This window comes from Dunckerocampus dactyliophorus, chromosome 16 (assembly GCF_027744805.1).
Source record: "Dunckerocampus dactyliophorus isolate RoL2022-P2 chromosome 16, RoL_Ddac_1.1, whole genome shotgun sequence".
Taxonomy (NCBI): domain Eukaryota; kingdom Metazoa; phylum Chordata; class Actinopteri; order Syngnathiformes; family Syngnathidae; genus Dunckerocampus; species Dunckerocampus dactyliophorus.
The window spans coordinates 12,418,458-12,445,135 of NC_072834.1; the positions used below are offsets into that span (position 1 = coordinate 12,418,458).

At 41.7% G+C, this 26,678-nt stretch overlaps 1 protein-coding gene across 2 annotated transcripts; it reads right to left on the reverse strand.

Annotated features, from left to right (window-relative positions):
• Positions 1–1,810: 1,810 nt before the first annotated feature.
• On the reverse strand, positions 1,811–25,422 carry brwd3 (bromodomain and WD repeat domain containing 3). 2 transcript variants are annotated; one of them, XM_054755558.1, is made up of 40 exons: positions 25,255–25,422; positions 25,029–25,087; positions 24,890–24,919; positions 24,651–24,710; positions 23,519–23,669; positions 23,334–23,432; positions 21,477–21,637; positions 20,275–20,496; positions 20,099–20,199; positions 19,962–20,032; positions 19,791–19,891; positions 19,646–19,686; positions 19,112–19,216; positions 18,867–19,017; positions 18,630–18,764; positions 18,415–18,543; positions 18,023–18,248; positions 17,805–17,945; positions 17,532–17,709; positions 17,367–17,460; positions 17,112–17,270; positions 15,972–16,045; positions 15,709–15,901; positions 13,986–14,096; positions 13,783–13,890; positions 13,379–13,503; positions 13,213–13,295; positions 13,018–13,129; positions 11,824–11,885; positions 11,390–11,545; positions 11,206–11,326; positions 10,991–11,116; positions 8,451–8,523; positions 8,319–8,372; positions 8,056–8,193; positions 7,825–7,977; positions 7,586–7,743; positions 6,799–6,887; positions 6,539–6,682; positions 2,082–4,542 (listed from the first exon to the last, which is right to left on the reverse strand). In XM_054755558.1, exons 1-40 carry the CDS (start codon positions 25,286–25,288, stop codon positions 3,779–3,781), a joined length of 5,292 nt encoding a protein of 1,763 aa, XP_054611533.1. In that variant the 5' UTR covers positions 25,289–25,422; the 3' UTR covers positions 2,082–3,778. The 2 variants fall into 2 exon arrangements, with proteins under 2 accessions (XP_054611531.1, XP_054611533.1); XM_054755556.1 differs by having other exon boundaries at positions 1,811–4,542; positions 7,825–8,193.
• Between the last annotated feature and the right edge of the window lie 1,256 nt (positions 25,423–26,678).

Genomic DNA, 26,678 nt, shown 5'->3' on the forward strand with positions numbered 1-26,678 from the left:
GGCAGTTAGTGCTCGAAAACCCTCCAATGTGGCTGAAATACAACAATTCTGCAAAGATGAGTGGGCCAAAATTCCTCCACAGCGCTGTGAGACTCATTTTCTCCCTTAATCATAAAAAGTTTCATTTAAAAACTGCATTTTGTGTTCAGTTGTGTTGTTATTGACTAATATTTATGGATAGAGGGATTAAAATGCACGAGAATGTTTTATATTTTTTTAACATGATTTTTAACAGTGTGATTTCTATCATTTTACTTTAAAATGTCAGGGGGGAAACTTTTTTTTTTTAATTTTATCATGTGAAGAAATGTCTGATATGGCTCTTTTGCTCAAAGAGCAGGCTTCACTGCACATCTTAAAATAAAACCTTGCGCTCTGCCAACTATCCGTCGGTCAGTTACAGGCATGGAAGCGGTAAGTTTGATGAGTTCGTTCTTCTTTAACGAATCGTCTTACCTAGCATGTTAAAATCTGAATGTTGGACACAACAAAAATAAAACTGCATAACAATAAATATGGCTTTTGTCAGAATTGTTCTGCACAGGGCTGGACGGTGGCCGAGTGGTTAGCATGTTGGCCACACAGGAGATCGGGAAGACCTGGATTTGAATCTCCGTGTGGAGTTTGCATGTTCTCCCCATGCGTGTGTGGGTGGGTTTTCTCCGGGTACTCCGGTTTCCTCCGGATTGGCAACTTTAAATTGTTCATAGGCATGAATGTGAGTGTGTTTGTGATTGGCTGGCCAGTCCAGGGTGTACCCCGCCGCTCTGCCCCACGACCCTAATGAGGATAGGCGGAATAGAACATGGATAGATGGATGAATATTCTGCACAGGAGACAGTTGAAACTCACACAAAGCAGTCTGCCACAATTGTCAAACATTTACTGGGATGTCAAAAACAATGTGTTAACTATGGGAAATAATTTACTTTGTGAAGTAAAATAATGTCATTAACGCATGTGCCATACCGCGGCAGACGGAGGTACAGTGTAGCTTCCCCTAGAGTCCAACACCTGTGCATACTGCATTTAGAGATGAAAACAACATGAAAACCAGAGAGTTGCCTATGAAAAAGCTGATCTCTGGTGTTATATTAATCTTTTGATGTCAAACACAAATGTTTTCAGCCTACAGCAAAAACAAAAGGAACTGTCCTCACTGTTCCATTACTTTTGGAGTGCACTGCATGTATCTCCAATTCACAAAAACGACTCTCCGTACGCCCTTGGAACAACACTTCCTCATTGGTCTCAATAAACAAAGACAGAGAAAAAGCAGTCAGTGGATATTCTACTTAAATATTGTGGTGTCTCTAAACACAACCCCCATTGCTGATAACCATATGAATGTGTGATTCAAATGTTCTGCTGCTATTAAAGAGACTAATGTTAGGTAATGAGATTTTCAGGTGTGTGTGACATCTTTTGGCTTGATTTAAATTTTCAGTTCATTTGGAGTGGATAATAAATACAAACATATACAGTATGCTGTATAATCATGCCCTGTCATTTATCTTTGTTCATAAAATACAGTAAAAACGGGCATATTTCAGACAGTTGCAAATGGCACAATGGTCAAATAATCAAGATTAATTATATTTTTCATTAATTGAATTTAATACAATTCTTATATGTGCCCTGCGATTGGCTGGCGACCAGTTCAGGGTGTACCCCACCTCTCGCCCGTCAGCTGGGAGAGGCTCCAGTATGCTCGCGACCCGAGTGACGATAAGCAGCATTGAAGATGGATGGATGGATAATTTCTCTCTTTTTGCAGATGATGTGGTCCTGTTGGCTTCATCGAGCCGTGACCTTCAACTCTCACTGGATCAGTTCACAGCTGAGTGTGAAGCGGCTGAGATGAGAATCAGCACCTGTGCCATCTCCGGGTCGGGGATGAGATCCCGCAGTGATGCGGACTCTGCATCGGCCTGTTGTGGTGAAGAGAGAGCTGAGCTGAAAGGCAAAGCTCTCAATTTACCGGTCAATCTACGTTCCTACCCTCACCTATGGTCATGAGCTTTGGGTAGTGACCGAAAGGACAAGATCGCAGGTACAAGCGGCCGAAATGAGTTTTCTCCAAAGGGTGGCTGGGCTCTCCCTTAGAGATAAGGTGAAAAGCACTGTCATCCGGGAGAAACTCAAGAGTAGAACCGCTGCTCCTCTGCATTGAGAGGAGCCAGATGAGGTGGCTTGGGCATCTGGTTAGAATGCCTCCCGGACGCCTCCCTGGAGAGGTGTTGAGGGCACGTCCGAGTGGTAGGAGACCTCGGGGAAGACCCAGGACACGTTGGAGAGACCATGTCTCTCAACTGGCCTGGGAACGTCTTTGGATCTGCTGGGAGGAACTGGTCGAAGTAGCTGGGGAGAGGGAAGTCTGGCCTTCCCTGCTTAGGCTGCTGCTGCCCCCACGACCCGATCTCAGATATGCGGAAGAAGATCAATGGAAATCAATTAATTAATTAATCAGCTTGATTACACTGATTAAAAATGTTAACTCATTTGACAGCCCTAATATTTATTCAAATTATATCAATAAGGAAAGCGCAGGCAAGGAGTTTTGAAAACACAAGGTCTGCAGCCTTGAGCAGTTGCTTTGGTTTTTGTCTCACCTTTTTGAACTGATTAACAACAAAAACAGAGGTATCACTGTACAAATGGCCCCCAGGCCACTCTTTGTACACCAAGGGACAGAAAACAAAAAGCTCATAAGAAATTTGTATTGTTTATTAAAAAAAAAAAAAAAAAAAAAAATCTGAACGCCGCCTATAAAAGTCACAAAGTTGATTTGTTCCAGCTACAGTACAGTAGAACGTTACATTTATGTGTGGACTAATGCTAAGCCAGACTTGAGATCCATCCACTACATAAATGAAAATAACCCATCAAGTTCGTGCCGTTTGTTTACAGGTTGTTTGAAATCGACTGATTTGGGCACCCTGTAAACATCAGTGGACATCAGTGGACATATTGTGATTCCAGAAATCTCAAAACAGCTTCTCTTTTTAGCCGCATCCCGTTTTGCTTGTTTGGGAAAATTAGAAATGAGACGGTGCTGGCACACAAAAATGTTCACCTTTCCTCCATTATCTTCATGACTAAGCTGCCAACATGGAGAAGATAAAAATGTGCAAAATATTTCACGGTCAATGCAAGTATGATACAATGGAAAAATAAATATATCTGTGGAAGATAGTCTGGATACCAGAGTCCCTTTGAGAGGAAGCCTACATGGAGGCATCCATCTTGGAAGTGTACAAATAGGATGCAGATATTTCACGAAGAAAAAGAAAAAAAAAACAATTAATGCCATTAAAGGGGAGCGAGTGGGAAAGATGTAATATTTACAAGTTCTTCTTGGTGCTAGTTTGTGAAGCACATCAACATCAGAATGACGACGACGTGCCGAGAGGTGTGGAAGGAAAAGGCAGGAAGTGAAAACATCAACAGATACTGAACAGAGAACATGCATCATGTTGCTGCATCCCCGCTTTCTTTCTTTGGTGGCCGGTGGAGAGTGAACAAGCAGAAAGAAGGCTGGACTGTGAGGATGAAAAGCAGAGGAAGAGGGGTACCAGTAAGGCCAAGGTGAAGGAGGAGGTCCGTGATGACCAGCAGCTATCAGCCAGGGAGGCAAACACCCCACCTTGGCAACATGTTAGCACCATTGAACAGTCTCAGATGGAAAAAGTCATGGTTTAGATTCCTATTTATTCTATACACACCTGTACAAAAAGAAGAAAAATCCCTGCAGTGTAGCTGAGTGTTTTTCTGAGGTTCAGTGGCTCCAACCCATGATGTGGCTGACGCGAGCTTTCTCTGTCATGCGACGTACCCGTCCCGAGCGTGACCTGCCCAGGTTAAGGGGGTCGTCCTTGGAGCCATGACCATCGTCCTCTGACTCGTCCTGGTACACCACTGTCCTGCGGCCTCGGTTGCGAGTGATCACCTGGCGAGAACTCCCTGAGGCTTTGGCAGAGGGCGGAGCCACTGCTGCTCCTGTTGTGAACTGCTGCTCCTCCTCGTCCTCCTCTTCTTCTTCCTCCTCTTCCTCCTCCTCCTCCTCTTCTTCTTCTTCTTCTTCCTCTTGCTGATCTGGTTTGATATTTCCTGGCTGTAGCAGCTCCTCTTCTTCCTCCTCCTCCTCCTCCTCTTCTTCTTCTTCTTCTTCGTTCTCCTCCTCTTCCTCCTCTACGGGCTGCTGCAATCGTGCTTTCTTCACGCCCTTCGAGATGCCCTCTTCCTCTTTGTGTTTCCTCTTCCCTGAGGCGACCAACTTGCCCTTCAGAGAGAGACGCAGCGACAAACACGGCGCTTTGCTGTAGTCGTGATCTCCTCCTTCCACGTACTTCTCCCCCTCGCCTTCCGAGCTGCTCTCGCTCTCCGACGACGACGAAGACGACGAAGAAGACGACGACACAGAGGATGACGAGGACGATGAGCTGTTGGACCGGGACTCCTCCCCGTCGTCGTCAGACTGAGGCCGGTCTGGACCGCGCCGCCGCTCTGAGATGGTCATCTGCGGCAGCTTGAGCTTGAATCCTGGTACAGGTGTGGAAACGAACGCATCTTTATCTCATACACACGTCTTTAGTCGGATTTTTGTTGGCAGAATTACACACAAACTACTAGACCTACTAATTGTTGAGTTGGTGCGAGGGCCAAGGAAAAAGCCCTTCTATCTTTTGTTCATATTGCCGGATATCTTCCTTCATTTGTATGACAATAAGGCACACATCTTAATCTTGGCTATCTATGAAGGGCTACAAAAACAATACAATGGAACCCGTTTATTCCGACTGGCTGCCGTCGACATAACCAAAATGGAACCCAACCATTGCTTGCACATTTACAGTACTTGTGACTTGTTGTATGTCTTGACTACAATGACAACAACATTTGCGCATATCTTTCTTCCAGTGCCAACAAAAAAACACTTAGTACTGAACAGGAAGTCACTGTGTGCAAGTTTTAATGCTGTGTGACTAAACGGTAGTACCGTAGTTTCATGCTGCTTTGCCATAATGAAGTGCAACATGATGGCATTTTTATTAGTAATAAGAAGTAGGGGTGTCCCGATCTGATACTGACATCGAGTCAATATCAGCATAAAATGGATATCAGCCTGCATTTAAAATCTCCGATACAAGCAGTCGATTCCAGACTCCGGCCCGGCACGTCTATCCAGCAGCAGCCGGATGGAGCCCACATGATCACAACAACAGCGTGTGGTAACGTGTTAAAGTAGTGAGGAGGAGTCATGTCGGCTGTGTGGCAGTATCTTTCAAAACACGATGCAGCTGAGTACAAAACTTGTCATGCACATGTTTTCTGTGGTGTTGCAGTACGTTTAATACGACCAACCTCATGGCGCATGTGAAGCGGCATCTCATGGAAAACTCCCACGAGCCAGCAGAAAGTCATTAATTACAACAGAAAAGAGTGTCGGTGATGAGTAATGTTGGATTTAAACGCTTAAATGAGCCACTGCACTACATTGTCTATAAAACTATACCCCAGATACATACCGTTGCTTTCTATTGTTCCGAGTAGGTCTGGGCGATATGGACCAAAACTCCTATCCTAAATATCAATATAAGATATATATCCCAATATTTTTCCACAAAGTGAGTTTCGACAAAGTCAAATATGCATGTGAAGTTGTTTCATTAAAATAGAAAAATAGCCACTAAATAAAAGTAAAAAAAAAAAAAAAAATCTAGAAAAAGTAAAATATAATCATCAATCTTCTTTATATCAAACCTTTAGCTATGCTCAAATCCTCAGCTAATACCAAAAGCACAAAAGAACAACGTATGAAATAAAGTGTCTCATTTAAGAGGACATTTTTAAATGTCAGCAGCAACTCAAAAACACTTTACTTTGAACAGTATCTTTTTTTTCCCCCAGAAAGCAGAGCCTCGTAGGAGGTGAGTTAAAACAACTTCATTACGTTTAGAACTACTGTACATATAAACCTGATGCTTAGTTTGTTAACACCGTGGACCGGTACTACTCGTCTACATAAACTGACCAGTTTTTCCTACAAATTACCCCCTTTGGGTCTCAAATTTTACTTCAACCATATATGCTGACGTAGACTTAAGCGGGAGCGTTTTAGTAGTAATAACACAGCAGACCGGTACTACAAATGTCAACATAAACGGACCAATTTCATACAAATGACACCCTTTGTATTTCAACCATGTATGTCGACTTAAGCGGGCACTTTCTAGTAATAAAAAGAGCACGGAGGACTGAGACTACAACATAAACAGACCAGTTTTTCATAGAAATGACCCCGTTGGCTTTCAAATTTGATGTCAATGTCGACTTAGACGAGCACTTTTTTAGTAATAAGTACAACACTCTAGAGTGGGGCTTGATGAGTTGGTGGCATAGATGGGTTGTCAGCTTAAACGAGTCGTGCCATGACAGATAATTGTACATATTTTTTCCTGTTGTCGTGCTATCATAATATCATTAGATAGGTTTTCATTTTGAAGGGCTAAAAAGTCACAGCTGAAGCTTTTCGCACCTGACTTCTTGGTGGGCTTTTTGCGGTGACGCTTCTGGTTTCTGTTGTCGCTACTGGTCTCTGAACTGGGTGAAGAAGCCTGGACGTCGTCCTCCTCCTCCTCCTCCTCCTCCTCCTCTTGTGCTCCATTGCTGCTTTGCTGGGCTAAAGCAACAACACAATGTGATGACATGTCACTAAAAATGCAGCGGAATGAGATATTGGACAGATTCAAAGGAGGATTTTTATGGTAAATAAAACACAAATCAATGATTGCCTACCTAGATGAGGTTTCTGAGAGCGATTCTTCACTGAGGTCTGACCTTTTTTGGGCTGTGACAATGTTCCTGACTTGTGCTTCCTTTTGGAGCTGGAAACAGAGGAAGTAACATTTAGGTACCTCAGCAGCAACATTTTGACCTCTTCGGAAGCAAAATGCTGGAGTTTCAAAGCCATCATTTCGGAAACTTCATCTTTTAAGCGCCAGAAAATACAGTACACTCAAATCGGTGATACTCCCACTGCAAAAACTGACAATTACGCAATTATGCAAGACTATAAATAATAAATACATAATGAAGTAAAAAAATATATATTTTTACCAGGCACTTTCAAATATAAATATAAAAATGTATATATACATATATATACACACACACACACACACACACACACACACACACACACACACACACACACAGAGTACATATACATAAATAAAAAAAACATTTGAGTACATTTAGTACATTAACGGGATAGTTTGTTTTGAGAAGCCAAACTCTTTACTTAAATGGCCCCAGCAACTAAGCTGAATTATGTTCCTCGTCACAGACCTCCGACCAGAACTGGACTCATGGGACCAATTCGGGAGGGTAAATCGCTGTTGGTGTAGTACACTGCTGATGGGGACGTCATACAACTTCATGTAAAAAAATCCAAACTATCCCTTTAAGATAGGCAGTTTTTGCAGGGCAGTTTGATGACTTTTACAATCTGCTCCGTTTTTGTTCCACAGTGCCAGGAGCAGTCGTGATAAGAGCTCAAGGATTGTGGCGTGCAAGTTAATACCTCATAGTTGGCGAGCTGCCTCCATTGTGCAACCTATTCCTGTAACTCTCTCTTTGACGAGCTCGTCGTTCATTTTGAATGGCTGACTTGTAATCAGAAATGATGGCAATGATGTTCTTTTCAAAGAAGGCAGACAAGCTGAGGGTCATGGTGTAGATCTAAACGGAAAGCCAACAAAACATTCAGAAGAGACTTCATTCAGTTATATAAAAAAAACAACTAATTTTTTTCTACTTTACCTGAGATTTCTTGTTAGGTGTATATGCTTTGGAGTTGCTGAAAATAAGGCGGACATCTTTGGCAAACTCAATCGGGTTCTCATAATTCCCAGCAACCAGCGTCTCCGACACAGTACCCAGATCCATGGGTGTGTCAATGATGTCTCGATAATCCTGAACAAAGGAGATCAGTAAAGCTCCAATTGTCATCACTGTGTGAAGACTACAAGATGTTCTTGCTGATTGCTTTACCGGATACTCAAAGAGATCCACTGGCTGTCTGAACGGCTGAGAATCGGGGGAGGAGATCATCTTACGCAGCAGCTCTCGACACTGACCGTGCCACATTCTCACATCTAAAACAACACCGCGCTTCTTTGAGTTGCTTTCCTGGAATCGGAAAAAAAGCCATCCATGTCAGTGGAAAGAATTCTCGGAAAATAAAGGCTGTTTTGAAGTCTCCTGGCTCTGTAAGGATAAAGATGAATTGTTGAATCGACACTGGTCTGTCTCACCCGACGTCCTGTGGATGTCCCTGGAGTGTCCGAATCCACATCGAGCTCTACCTCCTGAGGAGCATAGAAAAGCACAAATTACCATTTATACAAAAAAAATACATGAATTCCAGCCCATACTGTATGTCTCACTTGATCTTCTCCACTGCTGACCTCAGACTTCAGTTTATGATAAAGATTCAAGATGTCTGTGCAGCTCTGGTCTCTGAAACCAAACAAAGAGGAAGAGTATTGTTACCGCACTGTCTTGTTAACAGCCTTTACAGTCCATGTAAACTATTTTTTCTAAATAATAAAACAAAAAGGAAAGGAAGGCTACACTTAAAAAAAAATTGCCCATTAGACAATCCTTCAGTGAGACATGAACACACGTCTTTTCCAATTCTGTGAGCTCTAAATAAAGAAAAACTGCTAGCATGAGGCAGCTAACAATGTCGGTAATGGGGATTTGCCTATTCCGCCTGTAAAGCCTTCTAAAAAAAACAACAACCCAAAACTGCCAACAAAACTGCTTAATTTACATAACGTACCCTGAATATTAACCAAGCTACAGCAACATTGTTATTGTAGGAGCTAACACAGAGGAAATACTTTTCTGGCGTAGTGACACAGTGCCTCGCTCACAGCGTCTTAGGCAATTACCAAGAGGCAATGCAAGCTAATGGAGCTGCTGCATCGCCTTAGAGTTTGGAAAACTTAATGCTAGGTTATAAATCATGCCTCGTATGTGTATAGTAGAAGGTTGTGCCAATAAACCACATGCTACCAACTAAAAATCTGAACAGCCTAAAGCATTGGATAACTGGCTCTCGAATTAGACCCGAGAACATTGCTAGGAAGTTTCAGGAAGATGCTCATTTTGTCTCAGCATTTTTCTTTCCCGAGGACTATGCTGAATTTGCAAGCAACGGGGCCAACAAGTTTTGCGCTAAAAGATATAGCCACACCATCAGTCGGCATCCCAGTAAGAGCGGACATTGTAAGTGTCTCTTTTTTATGGTCTTATTTTGTCAATTAAATGTTTAAATGTTTTTATGTAACAGTATAAATTCTTCTAATTATAATTACGGTATAAGAAACTGACTTATACCAGTACAAATGATCATTTAAAACAGAAAAAAAGCAGAGTTGATGACGTGTTTTTCCTGTGACTGCGCACTGTATTGACGCATTGTCACTTCACGTGTACCACAGCATGGTCCAGCGGTAGCAGAGAAAAGCAGAGCAGAGACAACAAAAGAGAGGAAATGAGCATGGCTGAAGGAGGAGGAGAAGTGAAGACTAGAGAGGAAGAAATTGTTCCCAACGGGAGGTACCTCTGTATTATGGAAGTGGTTTGTTTTCAATAGAGGAGATGTGTAACAAGAGACCATAATAGCAAAGTTTGCAAAGCAACGGTGACGGCAAAAAGGTAGGAACATGACCAAAGTTGTTCTACCATCTCATGGGTAAACACGCTTGAGTGAGAAGTATGTGCCATGAAGCGTGAGACAGAGTCAGCGAGCATGTCTACATTTACCCAGTCAAAAATACAACACGCTTTTGCTCATGGCCTTCCTTACGACAAGAAAAGCACCGGTAAACGATGGCATGAACTGACTGATGCAGTGCCATTATTTAGCCAAAGACATGATGACTTTATACTCAGTCGAAAAGGACAATGTATAGCTATATTACTGTTTTGCAATTTGCAGTTGCTACTAAATTGTATACTACTGAATACTTTGCACTGATCTAATTGCACTTGCTGTATTGCACAGTTTTTAACCAATAAATCAATAGATGTGCTTTACAATTGGAGACAAGTGTATTTAATTATATGGGTTAAAGTTTGTAGCTTTGTATACAAGACTCCACTGAATTTAATTATATCGTCATATATCTAACGCTACAAGAATGGCTTAGTGTTTCATCACAGCTGGATCTGCCAAGCATGCAGCAGTGTCATTCTCTGCCTGGGATGGAGCCATGATTAGCAGTCGCAAACACGCTTTCTATGCTGTTGTTGTTGACAGAAGAAGCGGCCGTTACTATGGGCTCTGTGAAATGCGCCCAGGAAAGTAGTTCCGGTAATGCTTAAAATGACCAAAATACATCAAATAAGGTAAGTATTACATGATATCATGACTGTGCATGTTACTGCATGGTCACAGCATGTATATAAAATAAGACATTGTTGGAGGGGTTTTTTCCCCAGAGGGCTTTATAGGCAGAATAGGTGAATCCCCAATACGTGCATTATTAGCAGTCTCGTGCTCACTATCTAGAACACACCCAGAACAGGAAAAGACGGGGATGATGGGGTAAGTAAAAAAAAAAAAAGCGTAGTTTCCCTTTAAGTCTGATTGTTAGGCGAATAAGCTTTCACACACAAACCCAACTCAACAAAATCAAAATGGCTATCAAGAGAACGGCGAAGCGTACAAGCGTATTTAAGGGTCAAACCGCATGCTGAGTGTGAAAAAGGCGTACATGGTGGCAGGTCTGCAAAACACAAGCCAGATGTGAAAACAGCCTTGTGACTGTCAGTCAGGCAGCTAAAATAAATACTGTCAAGACTGAAGGCGTGCAGAGTTGCTAATGGGCTAACTGTGTTTCCATTTGATTTCTATAAATGCCCGTTTAGGCAGCAAAACATCACACTATTAACATAACTAATTTAACCTCGTTACCCGATGTAGCGGAGGAGAACATCGGTCACCACTTTGGCTGCTGCTACAATTGGGCTCTGGGGTTCGTTGAAAGTGCGGGCGTTGTGTTCAATGTAGCGCACCTCCCACATCAGAGCGGAGATGCGTCTGAAACAGAAAAGAGAACAGCCTGTGTGTATTGGTGGATTTATGGTGTGCGTGTGTGTTTCATGCTGAGGTTGTGAGCGCCACTCTACCTGTAGAAACGGTTCTCCAGACGTTTGTGGATCGTACTGATGTCAGTGGGGTAAGCCACCACAGTGCAGTACAGAGGATACTGCTGTAGATTTACAGGTGAAGCAAAGGGTTTGGCTACATCTGTAGAACAAACCAAAGTGGGTTTCCTGCATAGTAATTCTTGAAACTACTTATGAGGGTTACCAAGTGTAAGCAGCTGATCGATGCCATGGATGATCCTCTCACATTCTTCATCTGGCGTGTGAGCACCCCACTCTCCTTCCTGAGGCTTGTAGAGCAGAGCTTGGAGCTCCTCCTCTGCCACCTCCACACCATCACCCACCTGGTCAGGTAATGCAGCTGAAAGCATAGCAAAAAAGATAGAAGCGGAATGATGTTGTCTATATTGTATGTAAAGAATGGACAGCACTGACATAACTAGAAAATGTACAAGACATCAATTCCATATTTTTTTTCCATTTTCTGCAAGGTGGTGTGGGCTGGTGTTCCACTGTCCTTATACTGCAATTAAGAGTCATTTCTTTTGAAGCACTATATTAAACATATAAACAGTACCAGTCAAAAGCTTGGACACAACTTTTCATGCGACTGAATTCAAAAACATTATGACTACTGACCTTCCTCGGGAATAGGTTCCATGTCCCAAGGACTCATTTTCTCCTGCTCACCATTATCCCACCTGATAAAACAAAGTTTATTCCATCACACAGACAATAGATTTAATTGATATGATTTCAATTTATTGAGACATGATTAACTAATTACTATATTAGCAGAAAGTTCTAATAACTTTAATTGCGGAAAACACGAAAGTAATCTGCATGTAGAGCTGGGGTGTCCAAAATTTTTCACCGAGGGCCACATACTGAAAAATGAAAGGATGAGTGTGCCACTTTTAGTTTTTTTTATTTTATTTTTTTTTTTAAACCAACCCATGGAGATATGCAAAGCCGTTTTTTACATTTTAAGAAAAAACAACCTGCATCTCAGCTTTGTGTTATCAGTGACAAAGCAAATTAGTAACTTTTTCTCTTTACATTACACTTCTATGTTGTTTTTTTCCCCCATTTTATTCAATTTTCTTCCGCTTATCTGGGTCCGGATCACGCAGCAGTTTCAGTAGGGAAGTTGAGCCGAACACCGAGGCACCAAGCCGGGGGGCCCACACCAGCTCACCGCCTCCCCCCTGCAGCAACTCCAGAGGAAAACAAGGTCTAGCCCCTCTCAAGGTGTTTGGTTCCAGAACCCAAACTGTGGGTCGAGGTGAGTCCGACTATGTGTAGTTAGAATGTCTCAATCTCTCACACAAGCTCGGGCTCCTTCCCCACCAGTGAAGTGACATTACACGTCCCAAAAACCAGACTTGGCCACTGAAAACTAGGTCACCCAAGCTCCCTGCCCTCAACTGCCACCCAAAGCACATTGCACAGGACCCTTATGTGTTTGTTTTTTTTGGTGTCATTTTTACTTTCTTCTTATACATTTTTTATTACTTTATTATTGTAATATTATTACTTTTCCCAACATTTTCAAAAAAATGGAACTTTATTCTTTGTTTGTTTCTCATAATACTATGACTTAAAAAAATACATTTTAGTCTTTCAAGTTTATGCTATTTTCATATATTATAACTTTATTCTCCTAATATTTTGTCTGTATTCTTGTAAAATTACAGCTCCTTTTTCCATTTCTGCTGTTTTTTTTTTTTTTATTATATTTTGTGCTGAGGGCAAATAAAAAAAAAAAAAAAACGCAGATCCGATATGGCCCACGAGCTGCACTTTGGACACCCCTGATGTAGAGACACCTACTTGACTGCAAAGCACTGAAAAAGGCTGTCTGGATATTCCAGTTGCAAAGGCTCTTGGTCTTCCACTAAGCCAAACCACCAGGCGTCATCAATGATGCTGCGGAATCTCATACCTGTATGAAGAAGAGCGGGAAAAAACCGACAGGACCCTCTCAATGTAAATTAACTCGCCCAACAAAACTGCAGACTTTCTTACCTGGCTGCCAGTTGTGCTCTTTAGCCTCATTGTAGAACTGTTGCAATACCAGGAAATCTATGACATCAGGCATGTCATGGTACCTTTTATGGAGAGGGGAAAGGTGGAAAGGCGTGTGGGCAAATTGAATTGAGCTACTGTGATTTATTTCTGACTTTATATTTACTTTAAGGAGAATGATTCGTTGGTCATCTTCCCTGACACGGGGTCCAAGAATGCCAGTTTTAGACAGCAGAGAGTGGGAGGTCCCACTTCATACTTAATTCCGACCACCTTCACTGATTCCTGGTCCTGCATTGGACCAGCAGAAACAAACAAACTGTCAAATATTCTTAGAAAATCCAAAAAATCAACAAAAACTCTTACACACTCAATATACACATCTTAGATAAAGTCTGACTATTAACTATTTTACACGAGTCTGCCCTATTGAGTTTGAATTCAAAGTGATGTCTATACATGTGTAAATAATCTGCGATAACCTAAGAGAGTATAAAACAATTCAGCCCTTACTAAAAAGTACTTAAAAAGTGAGAAGACAATATTAGTTTATGAAATGAAGAGTCTCACCCTGAGGTTGAGTTTGTTCCATGGTTGCTTCTGAGGGTTGATGCTGTAAGACTTGGCCCTACGGACCGCTCGAACATAGGCCTGATGGCCCTGCTTGAAGTAGATGAGCTGAAGGACGAAAAAAGCTCAAGCCATTAATAACAACACCCAACGCAGATTTACAGTAGACGTATAGGCAATATTGTGTGTTTATTCTTTTTTACCTCATCTCCCATTTGTGGTACAAAAGGGGAACGATGCGGGATGGTCTCCATGATCCATGAAGGTGGAAGCCACGCCTCCGCGTCAAGTCCACCCAGAGAGGTTGTGGGTTTCTGAGAATATAAACAGTGTTTTAGTATATACAGTACACAATCCCCAAGTGATTCAGCTCCAGCTGGGGTGGGCAAACTTTTTGACACATGGGCACACAAAACACTTTTGTTTTTGTTCACATCTTTCACTTTTTGACATATGGGCACACAAAACACTTATTTTTTGTTCACATCTTTCATGAGCTGAACTCAAAGGTGTAACGTTTTTTCTATGTACACAACATGCCTATTTCTGTCAAAAATTGTTGACACATTTGACTAGGGGGGTATTCTGCTCAGCGAGGTTAGTGGATTAGCGAGCTGTGTTGAGTTGAAAGGTGGACGAAGGTAGCTCTCTTTTAAAGCAGCTGTATCGCCATGGTAACTTAAGATAAACTCATAGCCTGGTCGAGACCAGGTTATGTCCAGACTTTCATCTGAAAATCAGCTAAGAAAGTGCCACTGTTTCACTGTTGAACTAATTCGGAGATGGCGTCACCATTTATTTAGAACCTACAAGGTTCTCGAGGGGACATGGAACATTATTTTTTTTTTTTTTCAAAAGAGCATTCCCTGATATTATCCATCTATAAAGTGAGAAATTTTCAGTCGAGGGAATACGCTAGATATGCTCATGCGAGCACCACAAATAAAATGCAATATGAAAGAGTAATAATTATATTAGCCGATATAAATGTCATAGGAGTCCTTGCTGAGTACTGAGCCTGTTAGTCTTCTTATACAGTATTACAATATTTGTTGGAGGAATCAGCACTGAGGCATCAATCAACTACATTAAAAACACTTGTTTATTATAAAAAGCAAAACACTGCCATCTAGTGGTCACAACCAGATACAGCAGATTAAACTCTAACTTATATCATCAAAACGAAAGTTGTCCAACAAGTGTTAATATGTCAAAGTTGATAAATTAAAAGACTAGGAGGGCATACTTTTTATAATATTCAATGATAACTTGTGCATTCATACGCTGCAGTCCTCCCTCCCTGTGTTGGCGGCGACAGTGTTGCTGTTAGCAGTCAATCTTTTGGGAACTCCTCATAACGCTCCATAATAATTATGTACTCATTTTTGTAAAATACAATGGCTGGGATGGCTTCACTTTTCAGCATAAGTAGAATAATATGACGTCATTCGCCCCCTTTCATGTGAATGCGCACTGAGCACAAAGCCGAAAACCGGACTTGACAAAGTAAGTTGATAACCACCGTCGCGGGACCAACTAAGTCCGATTGCGGATGTTAGGTTTTGTCGAGTTGCATCTTGAGCACAAAGCCTGGGTTGGTTGAGCCACTTTCGCCATATACCCCCTAAATCTGTGTTAGTCAGCGCTTCCGCTTTGCAGAGGTAATCCATCCACCTCACAAGCGTGGCATATCAAGACGCTGACATGACAGCATGATTATTGCACAGGTGTGGCTTGCCATAATATAAAGCCACTGCAAAATGTGCATTTTTAAATCACAGCACAATGCCAAAGATGTTGCAAGTCTTACAATAGGCATCAAAATGATTGTTGGTGCATAGCCCACAGTCCATAATTTGCCCACCACTGGGTAAGAGAGAGAACATTAATGCTGGAAAGCTTCTGCCGAAAGATGCTACAACTAACCTGTTTGATCTCTTTGGGCTTTTTCTTCTTCTCCCCTCTTTCCTTCTTCTCCTCCTTTGCATTGTCATCCGCTTCCTCCTCCTCGGAACTGCTGTAACATGAGGGCTGGACGAGCCTCCTGCTTGAGCGCTTCGGGGGTTGCAGGTTGATCCCTGCATCGGCAGTCCAGTCTGAGTACTCGCTGGAGGAGTCACTAAGAATGGAAAGACCGGTGTTCGTTCTGTTAAACAAGAACTGCATTAGCAATAGTCAGAGACCCTCACCTGGAGCTGCTTTCACTCTGCCACCGAGCTTCACTGTCAGAGGAAGCATCGCTGGCCACTGCTTGTTCTGCTGCCTGGTAACACAGAAAGCATTGTTAAATATCAGTATATAATCAGTGCGAATGATGATATCAGCTGGCATAAAAATGAGATATGGGTTCATATCGGTGTGGGTTTTTGTACCAATAACGACCTAGCAACAAGCTTGCTAGTTCAGTATGTTCACGGTCTGGATAGAATTCCAAGTTTGGCCGTTGGATTGTAAATATGCAATTTGCAATGAAAGTGCTGGTTATGTGAGAGGGGAGTAAGGAGTCTTCCTTTACTGCTGCTAACCTAATCTGTTTTGTTCATGCTACATTCATTCATGACGTGCTGAATGAATGAGCCCAGTTTATAATTTCACTGACTGTGTTAGTCCAGGTTTTCATACTTTGCACTTTACTTTGTTCTTATATAGATGTTTGTGCCATACAGAAAAAAAATAAATATCCAAATTGTATGGTTGCCAGCATTATTTAATTGGATTCTTATTTGTGAATTAATTAAGACTAACCTTTCTTACTTGTTGATAGTAGGAGAACATATTATTTTAGAGTATTGGTCATCACTTATGTTGAGACAAAATGTTTAAAATAAATACAGCACTTTCTATAACTTGCATTGCAGATTGCAGTATTTGTCTTTTTTTACACAGTGTGTTTGTGAAACGCGTCCAGTGGCATCACGGTAAAAGAAGTCTAGTGTGTTCATGACATGACAGAGGTAAAGAGCTGCTGCCAATATTGGTCTTGTGCTGAACAATATTAGTATATTGGTAACAAATCTAATATTTAGCATCTTTGAGGGAAGAGTTGCTGCCTATATTGGTATAGTAATTAAGTCATAACTTTACGTGGCAGTTACTGATGCGTTATATGGTATTTTAATTTTTTTGTGATAGCCAAAGTTCATCCCTTTCAGGGGACAAAAGAAAAGTTGTATTACCATTGTCTTATAAGGGAAATAAGCTTAATCGTAAACAAGGATATATTTTAGTGGTAAGTATTTTCACATTTTATGTTGAGTACAAGCTTAAGAACATTAATGATTAGATTACTGAATTATTCCCCAGTACCATATGCATAATTTGGAACCTACGTCTCTCTCACTGTCGGAGTCTACATGGCTGCCAGAAGTACGTTCACGGCCACTCCTGTTTGGACGGCGGATTTGAGCTGAGCGCGTCTGATATGTGTGGTGCTTCGGCTTTTTCTTTGTCGGCCGCAAGGAGCGCAGCCTTGTTGTCAACGGCTGCGTCTACAAAGTGCAGAGAGAGAAGAAAAGACATGTCATAGACAGGGAGACAAGTGTTTAGGGGGCGGAAAAAAAAGGTGATTGTGTGGGCACACAAACCTTGGGTGGACAAGTTACAGTTTTTTTCCTCCTCTCTGCGTTGTACAAAAAACATTCCATGTCACTCTTGGCTTGTCTGCTTTCCTCCATAACTCTACAGAAACGAGACAGTAACCATAAATCCTAACTCAAGTATTGTCCATACAGCCTGACCTGCTGTCTTACTTGAATATTCCTTGTGGCACCTCATTGACCACAACCCTGCGGCTCCAGGCCAGCAGGTCTCGCTCGGTTGCCAACTGACTACGCAGGGAATTATGCTGCATCTGCCACACGCCATCCACCTGCCCACTCCTGCGAGGACCCACAGTTGGAGAGGAGGCAACCACCTCCACTGCATCACCTAAAAAAACAGAATTGAAAGAGCTTGTTATGAATTAATTAATTATTGATATGCAACAATGTCAATATTGCAAATCCAGTTCAGGCAGAATGTACCCTCAGCTTCATCAGCCTGGCGTTCTGCATTCTGACGCTCATCCTGCTCATTCTGCAACTGTCTGATGAGGTTGTCCAAAATGTTTTCACCATTTTCCGCAGTTTGTTGGCCAAGAACCTGCTCAACCAACTCCCCCTCACCTTGAAGAAGAGCTTCTGTCAGTTGCATTCTCCGAGCAAGTGTGACGAATGGTCAGAAATCAGAACGCGTGTTTTACTGTTAGCCATGTATCCAAGTTGAGGTATAAGCTGATCTTCCTTGCAGGTTTCTCTTCCTGGCACCAGGCGCTGATAGTGTGGAGGGTGGGGATTCCCGTCGACATCCACCAGGAAGGGCGGAGGCATGAGGTGCGGGGCCTGCTGCGTCTGCTCATCCAGGACGTAGTTGTTGGAGTCACGGATAAGAGGCCGGTAATCCGTGTGGAAGAACATCTGCTCAGGTATCTGGAGGGAATAAACACGTCGTTTGTGTTCCATGGGGGGTGTAAAATGTTCAAATCAGCTGCTAAATCCTTCAAATCGTGTTTTTTAAGAACGTGTAAAACCAAGTATACTAACTGTATCTTCAATTAGGGGGGGAGTAAATGTTTACAATATTATGTTCTGGTACCTTCTCATATGGAGTGCTACAACCGAAGCCGAGGATGAGCAAATGGCCATGTGAGTCAGTGCAGGCAAAATGCTGCCCATCGGCTGAGAACTTGCAGTCATAAATAGCTCCATGACCTTGGCCTTCAATCTGGAAAACAAATGTATGGGCTCTTAAAAAAACAGCATCAAACATAAAAGATTGCTGGTAAACAACTGTCATTACTGCTTGATTACCATGTTGAAGAAGTTGCGAATCTTCACTCCCGTGGTCACATCCCAGATGTAAACGTTTCCGTCATGGCCGGCTGACAACATGATGCGGGAGTCAAATGGGTGCGCCTCCAGCACAAACACCTCATCATCATGACCCTTAAAACAGAGCGAGCAATGACATTCACATAATTTATCTCTGATGTCTACACCATTATCCTGATGTGAATGCTTTGTGAAAAGGCCACTTAAACCACTCACAGACAAAACATGCAGCAGCTCTCCAGTAGTTGTGTTCCACACTTTGAGCTGATAGTTTGACACCGCTGTGATGAGGACGTGGTCTGTGCGATCCCAAGCTACCATGGTCACCACCAGCTTGGTTTTATCGTCTCCATTCACGACAGAACTCCTGAAGGAAAAGGCTTGCATCAGCTTTGACACACGGAGTGACGCATAGTTTCATCCTGACATCACAGGCACAGCTACTGCCCACAATATTTTACCCTGGAAGCCTGGCAGCCATGTCTAAAGCGATGCTCTTCCACTCCTGTCGTTGGTAATGCCAAATCCTGGCTGTGCCATCGCGACTGCCGCTCACAAACCTGAGACTGCACACAAACACTCCAGTTCACGCACAAACGTTGTCCACAGTACTTTGTCCGAAAACTGAAAAAGCAAAGAACGCGGGGGGTGACTTTGATATTTAGATATACGTTTATGTTATCTAGGTGTCTGTCAGGTTTAAACAACTTAAAACATACAAAGCACAATGAGAAAGAAGAAAGAAGACAACGAGATTGCTTTTTACTTGCGAGGAGAACGGAAGAAATGTACTCAGCATACAACCTTCTGCCGCTCTGAAGACACTCTCCGTCTCCTCACTTTTTATTTTCCTTAAGGAGCTTCCTAGTTACTGCTGGCCAATAAAGAATGAGCCGCAAATAGCCCCCGGGCTGCACTTTTGACAACCCTTTGTTAGATACTACATGAAAACACAAAAAATGACTTGACTTTTATAAACACCATAACAATCATACCTGTCACTGGTACTGCAAAACTGGACTACCACAACTTTATCCTAAAAAACCAGAGAAGAGACACGTCAACATTCACAGATGTCTTTAAAAAAAAAAAAAAAAAAAAAAAAAGGTCCATGGATGAGGTGGCAAAGGTGTTTCTCACTGTATGAGCATCCAACTCTGACACCTTCATTGGAGTTTCAGCACCAAGGTAGTACACCCTGATCATGTGATCGCTACCACCCGTCGCCATGAACATTCCACCTATCAACAAAACACTCAGAATGAAATTCAGCTCTGAAAAGGTCGGTGTGGATGGTGGCATCACACTTACCAGAACTGAAGGAAGAAGTGGAGACCTGCACACCTGGACGTGACCGCTCAACAAATTTGACAGGCTGATCACTGTGGAAAAAGGAATATATTTACAGACTTGTAACGGTAAATGGAGCAGAAGTCTATGATACTTACTTGAATTTCATGCTGAGAGAGTACCACTTCCAGAAACACACCATGCCATCTGCACCTGTAGAGGCCAAGTATCGCGTCGTTCCCTTAGCGGAAGGACAGAACTAAAAGGAAAGAGGAAGGTAGTGTTGGTCTTTGATTGTATTTTATGATCTGATTAATTCAATTTTTAAGCCCACCTGAATGGATGTGATGGAGGCAGCATGCGCTTGAAGCACCGTAATGGGCGCACATGTCCGCAGGCACCACACTCTGATGATTTTGTCACAGCTAGCCGAGGCAATGAGTGTGTTCTCATAGTTGACAGCCATATCGCAGATCTCTGCTGAGTGGCCACGGAGAGTTGAAAGAAGCCGCCCGTCATCTGTGGCCCAGATTTTTACAAGGCAGTCATCTGAACCCTAGAGAAACGTGACACAGATGAGAAAGAAACATCACCACTTCAGAAAAGAGATCCATCTTTTCACCCACATCTGACAGTGATGCACGAGTCATGAATGAGTTGTTCAAAATTTGAGGTTTTTAAACCAAATCAGGACTCACGGCTACTTGTCTCTTAACTCATTCACTTCCCCTGATACCACTAGCTAAATTTAAAAAAAAAAAAAAAAAAAAAAAAAAAAAAAAAAAAACAGAGACCAGGTAACATAAATTGCCCAACTGTTACTCTAACTGCATTTCTATAAATGTATGAGCCACGTGGAAAAAGCAACAGATCTAGTCCTAGCCTCAAATCAACTCTACTTTCCCCTTCCTGCCCGAGCTGCTTCATAGACTCGACAATACGAACGAGTCCCTCGCTCAGCCAACGAGTTTCATTCACTCACGGGTATTCGACAAGCTTTTATGACTCGCAGGTGCTCCAAAAAGCATCTACAGCTTGGCATGAGCACTGTTCGTCTGCCGAGCTGTAGAGGAGTTTGTTTTCCTGAATGCCAATTTGTGAACAAGCTTTATTTTTGGACGAATTAATTTCATCTTTAATCTTATGTTTGTTTGTTTTTTTTTAAGAATTTTGCAGTATTGTTTTGGCTATTTACATGTAGTTTTTCTATGTGAAGGGGCTTCCTTTGAAAATACTTAAGCTTACTTGACTAAATATTAGTTAATAGTAGCTAAATAATTAGTTATATTTTTCAAATTTTGCATAGTTAAATCTTTAGATGGAAAAAAAAAAGTTGCTGCGCATATGCGAAATTCTGCGCATTCCCCCTGTGATGAGTGACTCGAGTGAACACTCTTCATTGAGTGACTCATAAGAACTTAGTACAAACTCAAAACTCAGTAAAGAAATGCAGTTTCCTATTACTCGCATCTGGTACTGAGATGCAGGTTAGTTTTCAAACATTTTGAAGTCTGTGGGCCATCAATCCTTCCTCACCGTAAATATTCGACGACCAGTGCGGTCAAAGGCGACACAGAAAACTGAAGAAAGATGGCCAAGGATACGTTTGTGTATCTTCATGTGTTGGTAGGAAGAACATGGCAGCACCTGGCCAAAACGAACTGCACCAGTGGTCTGACGAGCGCCCATGATGGACACTTGAAGTAAAGACAGCAGAAAATTAGTTGAACTAACAAACAGACAATGGACAGAGAAAAGGAAGATTTTTTACATTCTTATGCTATCCGTAATTATTCATAATGTACAGCACTTTGTTTCAGCGGTGGTTGCTGTTAAAGTGCATTATAAATAAAGTTGGGAGGGTATGGTATTCATGAAAACTCTAGTGACTACTAGGGATGCTCCGATCAGGGTTTCATCAGCGTTCATCAGGGTTTTTCTATTTATTTACGATGAGTGGCATTGGTCAGTGTGGCCGTTGACAATTCCAAAGGTCCCTGGCAAATAAGTAATTATTTTTTTAAAAATAAACATTTGAACAGATTGTCTTCTTTTTTTTGCCTTTAATTGTGCAAAACAATTTTTTTTACTATTTGACACAACCCAGAATTTAATTTGATGCAAGCTTTGGAGTAATACAAATACACGGGAAATAAACTGTTCAATAAATATTTTTTAGCTCCAGTCAACAAAATTAACAGAATAATACAAATACATATCTTTATACATATCTGTATATTAAGTAGAAATCTGTACTGCTCAACTTAAACCTGAATAAATTCAGTGTGCAGGTTGCAGGGTTTCATCACTATTAGATCTGTCAACTATTTGTGTTTTATTTATGACTGGCAACATTTCAATTGTACACTACTTTTTTTACCAAGCAGATCTCCACTCAAACAGTGTGGCCATTGTCTTTATGCTATTTTGTTGCCATTGTATAAAAAGGCATTAAAGTCTGAATTCAACAGTTGCAAAAATAACAGTTGAAACTATTCTTTGACCCTTTGTGAGCTACTCAAAATCAGCTGGTGAGATATGAGACCCCTGTGATAGTATCAGCATCATAAAGGTGGACACACTGTGTTTATGTTCATTAAACAACCACACACAAATAGTGTTTTGAGGACAAGACACAATTAGGATGACAACAAGAGAGTAAAGTTGTTCAGTGACACTTGAAAAACTTAGAACGTACCCCATGACCGTGATATCCACTTGTGGCTTCCCCGTGGGACAAAAACGAGCTCCAAACTAACCACATTGCTTGTCGCTTTGAAAACAAAATGTAACTGTGGTAAAAAGTCACATTTGGAATTCGATGACCAGAAGCTAGGCGGATAACTCTAGCTAGCTAGCTATCATGCTTGGAAGGACCAAATGCACCAGCTGGAGACAAACTTTGCTTTGCTGTGTTTGTTCTTTTCCTAGCGGCAGCTAGAAATGTATAGCCAGTGGCAGCTAGGCAAAGCGTGTAAACAAAGATGCAAGAATACGCGAACAGCAATAGTTTTGGTAAGGGAGTGATCAATACGCTGGCATCGATTGGCATAGCCTGTGTCAAGCTCAATACGAGACACGTCATTTTATTGGCAACCCTACGTGACACAGCAGACATGGAGGATTTGCTACCGCACGCCGGTCGGTTTTTGTGATCGGCTTTGAAAGGCGTTTATCGGCATACGCTGGTCACGTTTTTATGGAAATCCGCCGATATTCATCAGTGGGCGATCGAGCGGCGCATCCCTAGTGACTTCCCATATATCGTGTTTCAAAGTGGGCAGATGATATATAAAAAAGTAAAAGGATGCAATAGGACACGATATTTGGGGCAAAATAAAGCAGAAAATCAATAACAATATACACTCAACATGTTTGCTTTGTTTTACACACCAACATTGGTAGAATATCCATTGATGACTGGGGGTTCCGGGGGACGTCCCCTGTGAAGTGCAGCAACAGCTGAACCACTGCATACTTTGTGACTACAACCTAAATTGGACAAGCAATGAGCAGTAAAAAAGGGCAATTAATGTGAAATGTAAAAATACGCATATATTCACAATGATAGGCATTACTTTTGGTGGTACGAAGCAAAGACTGTCTTCCCAGGCCCAGAAGTGTTTGGACTCCAGGAACACTAGGAGGGATCTCCTTCTCTACAAGTGGGCCTATACGTTTACAAAGACGAAGAAGATAGTCGGCAGGAATGTGCGCATTCAAAACCACCTGAAAGATACACAGAAAAGGGCAGCAAGCACACTGTAAGAAAACAAACCCAGAATTTACATGAATACACCAGAAAAAAATTATATAAAATATAAAACAGACAAATAACAGACAGACAACTAAGACAGACAAATAAGAAGACCAATTAAAGCTACAGAAATTGAATATGGCATATTTTTAATGACTGTACATAGATACAATAAAACCGACCAGTTTATTAAATGTCACTGTTCTGAAAGAATACACTTAATACGTGACATGATGCCTGGACGCATCCCGGTGTTGTAGAAATGACCAAACAGTTATATTTTAACCAAACCAAACCACCGAAACTTCATTTTTGTATTCACAAATGAATTAAAATACATTGAAAATCATGTGTGTATATCATTATTGAGAGTTGAAAAAAAATCTTACATTCAGGGTCCAATATGGTAAATTATAATAAGGTGAAAATACTACAAACTCAATGTACTTATTTCCCTATATTTCATATTTATTATCTAATAGTTAATCTAATATTTCCCTATTTACAAAAAATATGATATATTAGATCATGATTCATTATTACTATTAAATACTGGATTGCTATTGTGTCGTAGATATCTAAAATACTTTTTTATAATTTCGTCTACGTTTTATCCCATAGCCCTGGATACAACTGTAATTCGTCACTGCTCCTCTTCCGGTTGGATCTAAACATTTCAAAGCCGGAAATCCATTGGCACTGAGAGAGGACTGACATTGTAGCTCAACCAATCCCAGCCTCTCAAATCAGTATTTCCCCGCCCACTTCTTAGCACAATCGCAAACCCTGTACATGGTTATTTATACACAAATAAATGTCAAAATTCGAATAATGGTAAAAACTTAACCACTGTACTACACCAGAATGGTCAAATAAATTACAGTTAAGTGGCAGTTGTCGAGTAAATGAAACATCCAACGTGATTAAATAGTAAACTAAAATTTGTCACTCACCCAATCTTGGAAGGTCCGTTTATATTTATTTCCGCCCCAACTCCATCGTTGTGGGATCAACTAAAGTTAAAACAAGTAATTAGTGGCAGCGCGAAAACAATGTCTGCTCGCCTTGGCTACTCGCTTTTTGCTGAGCTCTGGACAAAATAGCTGAACTATGACCCAGAAATTAGAGCAAATAGGAGGCGATACGATGAGCGCCCGCACGAGAATAAAAGGCAGAAAGTTGCTGAACCTACCTCATACTCTTCCAGCTCCTCGATCAGAACCTAACAAGACACACGGATTCAACGTTAGCTGCTAGCGCGTGGCTAGCTCTTTTTAATAGGACAACCACACCGCCGTTAAAGGTGAATATGGTGTTTATTGTCGAGTTACCTGTGCTGCTTTTTGACAAGGTCCAGATTGCAGAAACCTGGCAATGAGGTAATATAGTTCTGAAAGGAGAGAGGGGTGTGCGTTAGCCTGTGTTGTTACCGTTGAGCTAATGCTAGCTATGCTAACGCTCACTCTCGGTTACTTTGGTCGCTAACTGACACGCAAATGTAAACCGTGGAAATGGCGAATGTGTTGGAGTCAAGGGGACAAATCCAGTCGCACTCACCGCATTCGATTTGTGAGAACTGTTCTCGTGCCATGGCTTAATAGGGCAGGCGGCATTAAGACAAACTGATGTTTTGGCTCGCTCGTTAGCCGCCGGCTAGCTAGTAGCTAGTCGTGTGCAGCTAAAAGGGCTAACGTTAGTGACTGGCCTCTCCGAAGTTGGTCGCTGGCCACACGGCCCTTTGTGCTAGCGCCATCTAGCGAAAAGAGAGCGACATTGGACGTCTTGTTTTCCTTTGAAGAACTTAAATGACATAGAAAACATCAAATTCACAACAGCTGCAGCTCAATTATTTAGAATATCTTTTGAAAACCTACACAGAGATGTTCCAATTCCAACTTGCAGCCCATATTATGCATTATTAATAAAATAATAAAATAATGAAAACGAATATTGCTTTAAGGCAATCAATAATTCTGTCAGCTGTTACATTAAAGAGGTTTTTAAGGCACACATTGGGTCAAAGGTCTTCAAAGTACGGCCTATGAGCCATTTTTGGGATAAAGCGCGTTCTTTATTGGCTCTCGGCATATTGTAAAAATATATTCTACAAAAATATAAATGCAACACTTTTGTATTTGCTATCATTTCTCATGAGCACAACTCAGATATGTTTGTATGTACACTAACGGCCTATATCCCTCAAATATTTTTCACAAAATTGTCTAAATCTGTGTCATTATACATTTGTAATTCATCCACTTCACAGGCTTGGGTGGCATATCGAGATCCTAATAATATAATAATGTTAATAATATAAATAAAATATGAGCACTTAAAGTCAAACCCACAGCATGCTTGCTAACCCTTGGCTACATTGAATAAATGTGATTGCTCCTCTTGCAAGTAATTAATGACAACCAAAAAAATAATCCACAAAATCGGGGAAATGGCAGTAATACAGCAGTATAGAAGTGAAGGCAAATGAGTGGAAGCACGAATGTGCAAAGGATGCTCGTGCAGCTGTGAGAAAGTATGTTAGTAACCCTCATGCCCTGACACCTTAAGATGTGCGCTAGACAACGAGTTGGGAAGTCGGGCTTTTAGCTCATTGCCAAGTGCTGCTCGACTCTCATTTAACGGCCTGGAGATGGCGGAGGAATCGCGCCCAAGTCCAGATTTTTTGTTGTGGTTGTGTGCACATACTGTATATGTTCACTCCCTCAGTGAAAAATGAATTTGCCTTGAAGATCATACACAGTGGGTTCTCCAGTAATAGCGTAGGATGTATACAGTGATCCGTAGAAACGTAATAAAAACTGTCGCCTTATATTACGATGGTCCCTTCCTCTACGGTGCAGCCAAAACGGCTGTTACGTGTCGAGACTTGCACGCCTCAAGACTTTGGTATCTGGCACCAAGACGCCAGGGAGACCTCAGAGTCGTGAGCTTGGGCCTCCGTGGATCAGCACATCCCATCATGA

What these genes read in the sequence shown, in the direction of transcription:
- brwd3 (XM_054755556.1), bottom strand. Translation starts at nt 25,288, where the DNA reads ATGGCACGAGAACAGTTCTCACAAATCGAATGCG. An exon ending in AACGGACCTTCCAAGATTGG is followed by an intron (nt 23,670 to 24,650) that starts GTGAGTGACAAA and finishes TGTATCTTTCAG; the next exon opens with GTGGTTTTGAATGCGCACAT. An exon ending in TTTCAGTGCTTTGCAGTCAA is followed by an intron (nt 11,886 to 13,017) that starts GTAGGTGTCTCT and finishes TTGTTTTATCAG; the next exon opens with GTGGGATAATGGTGAGCAGG.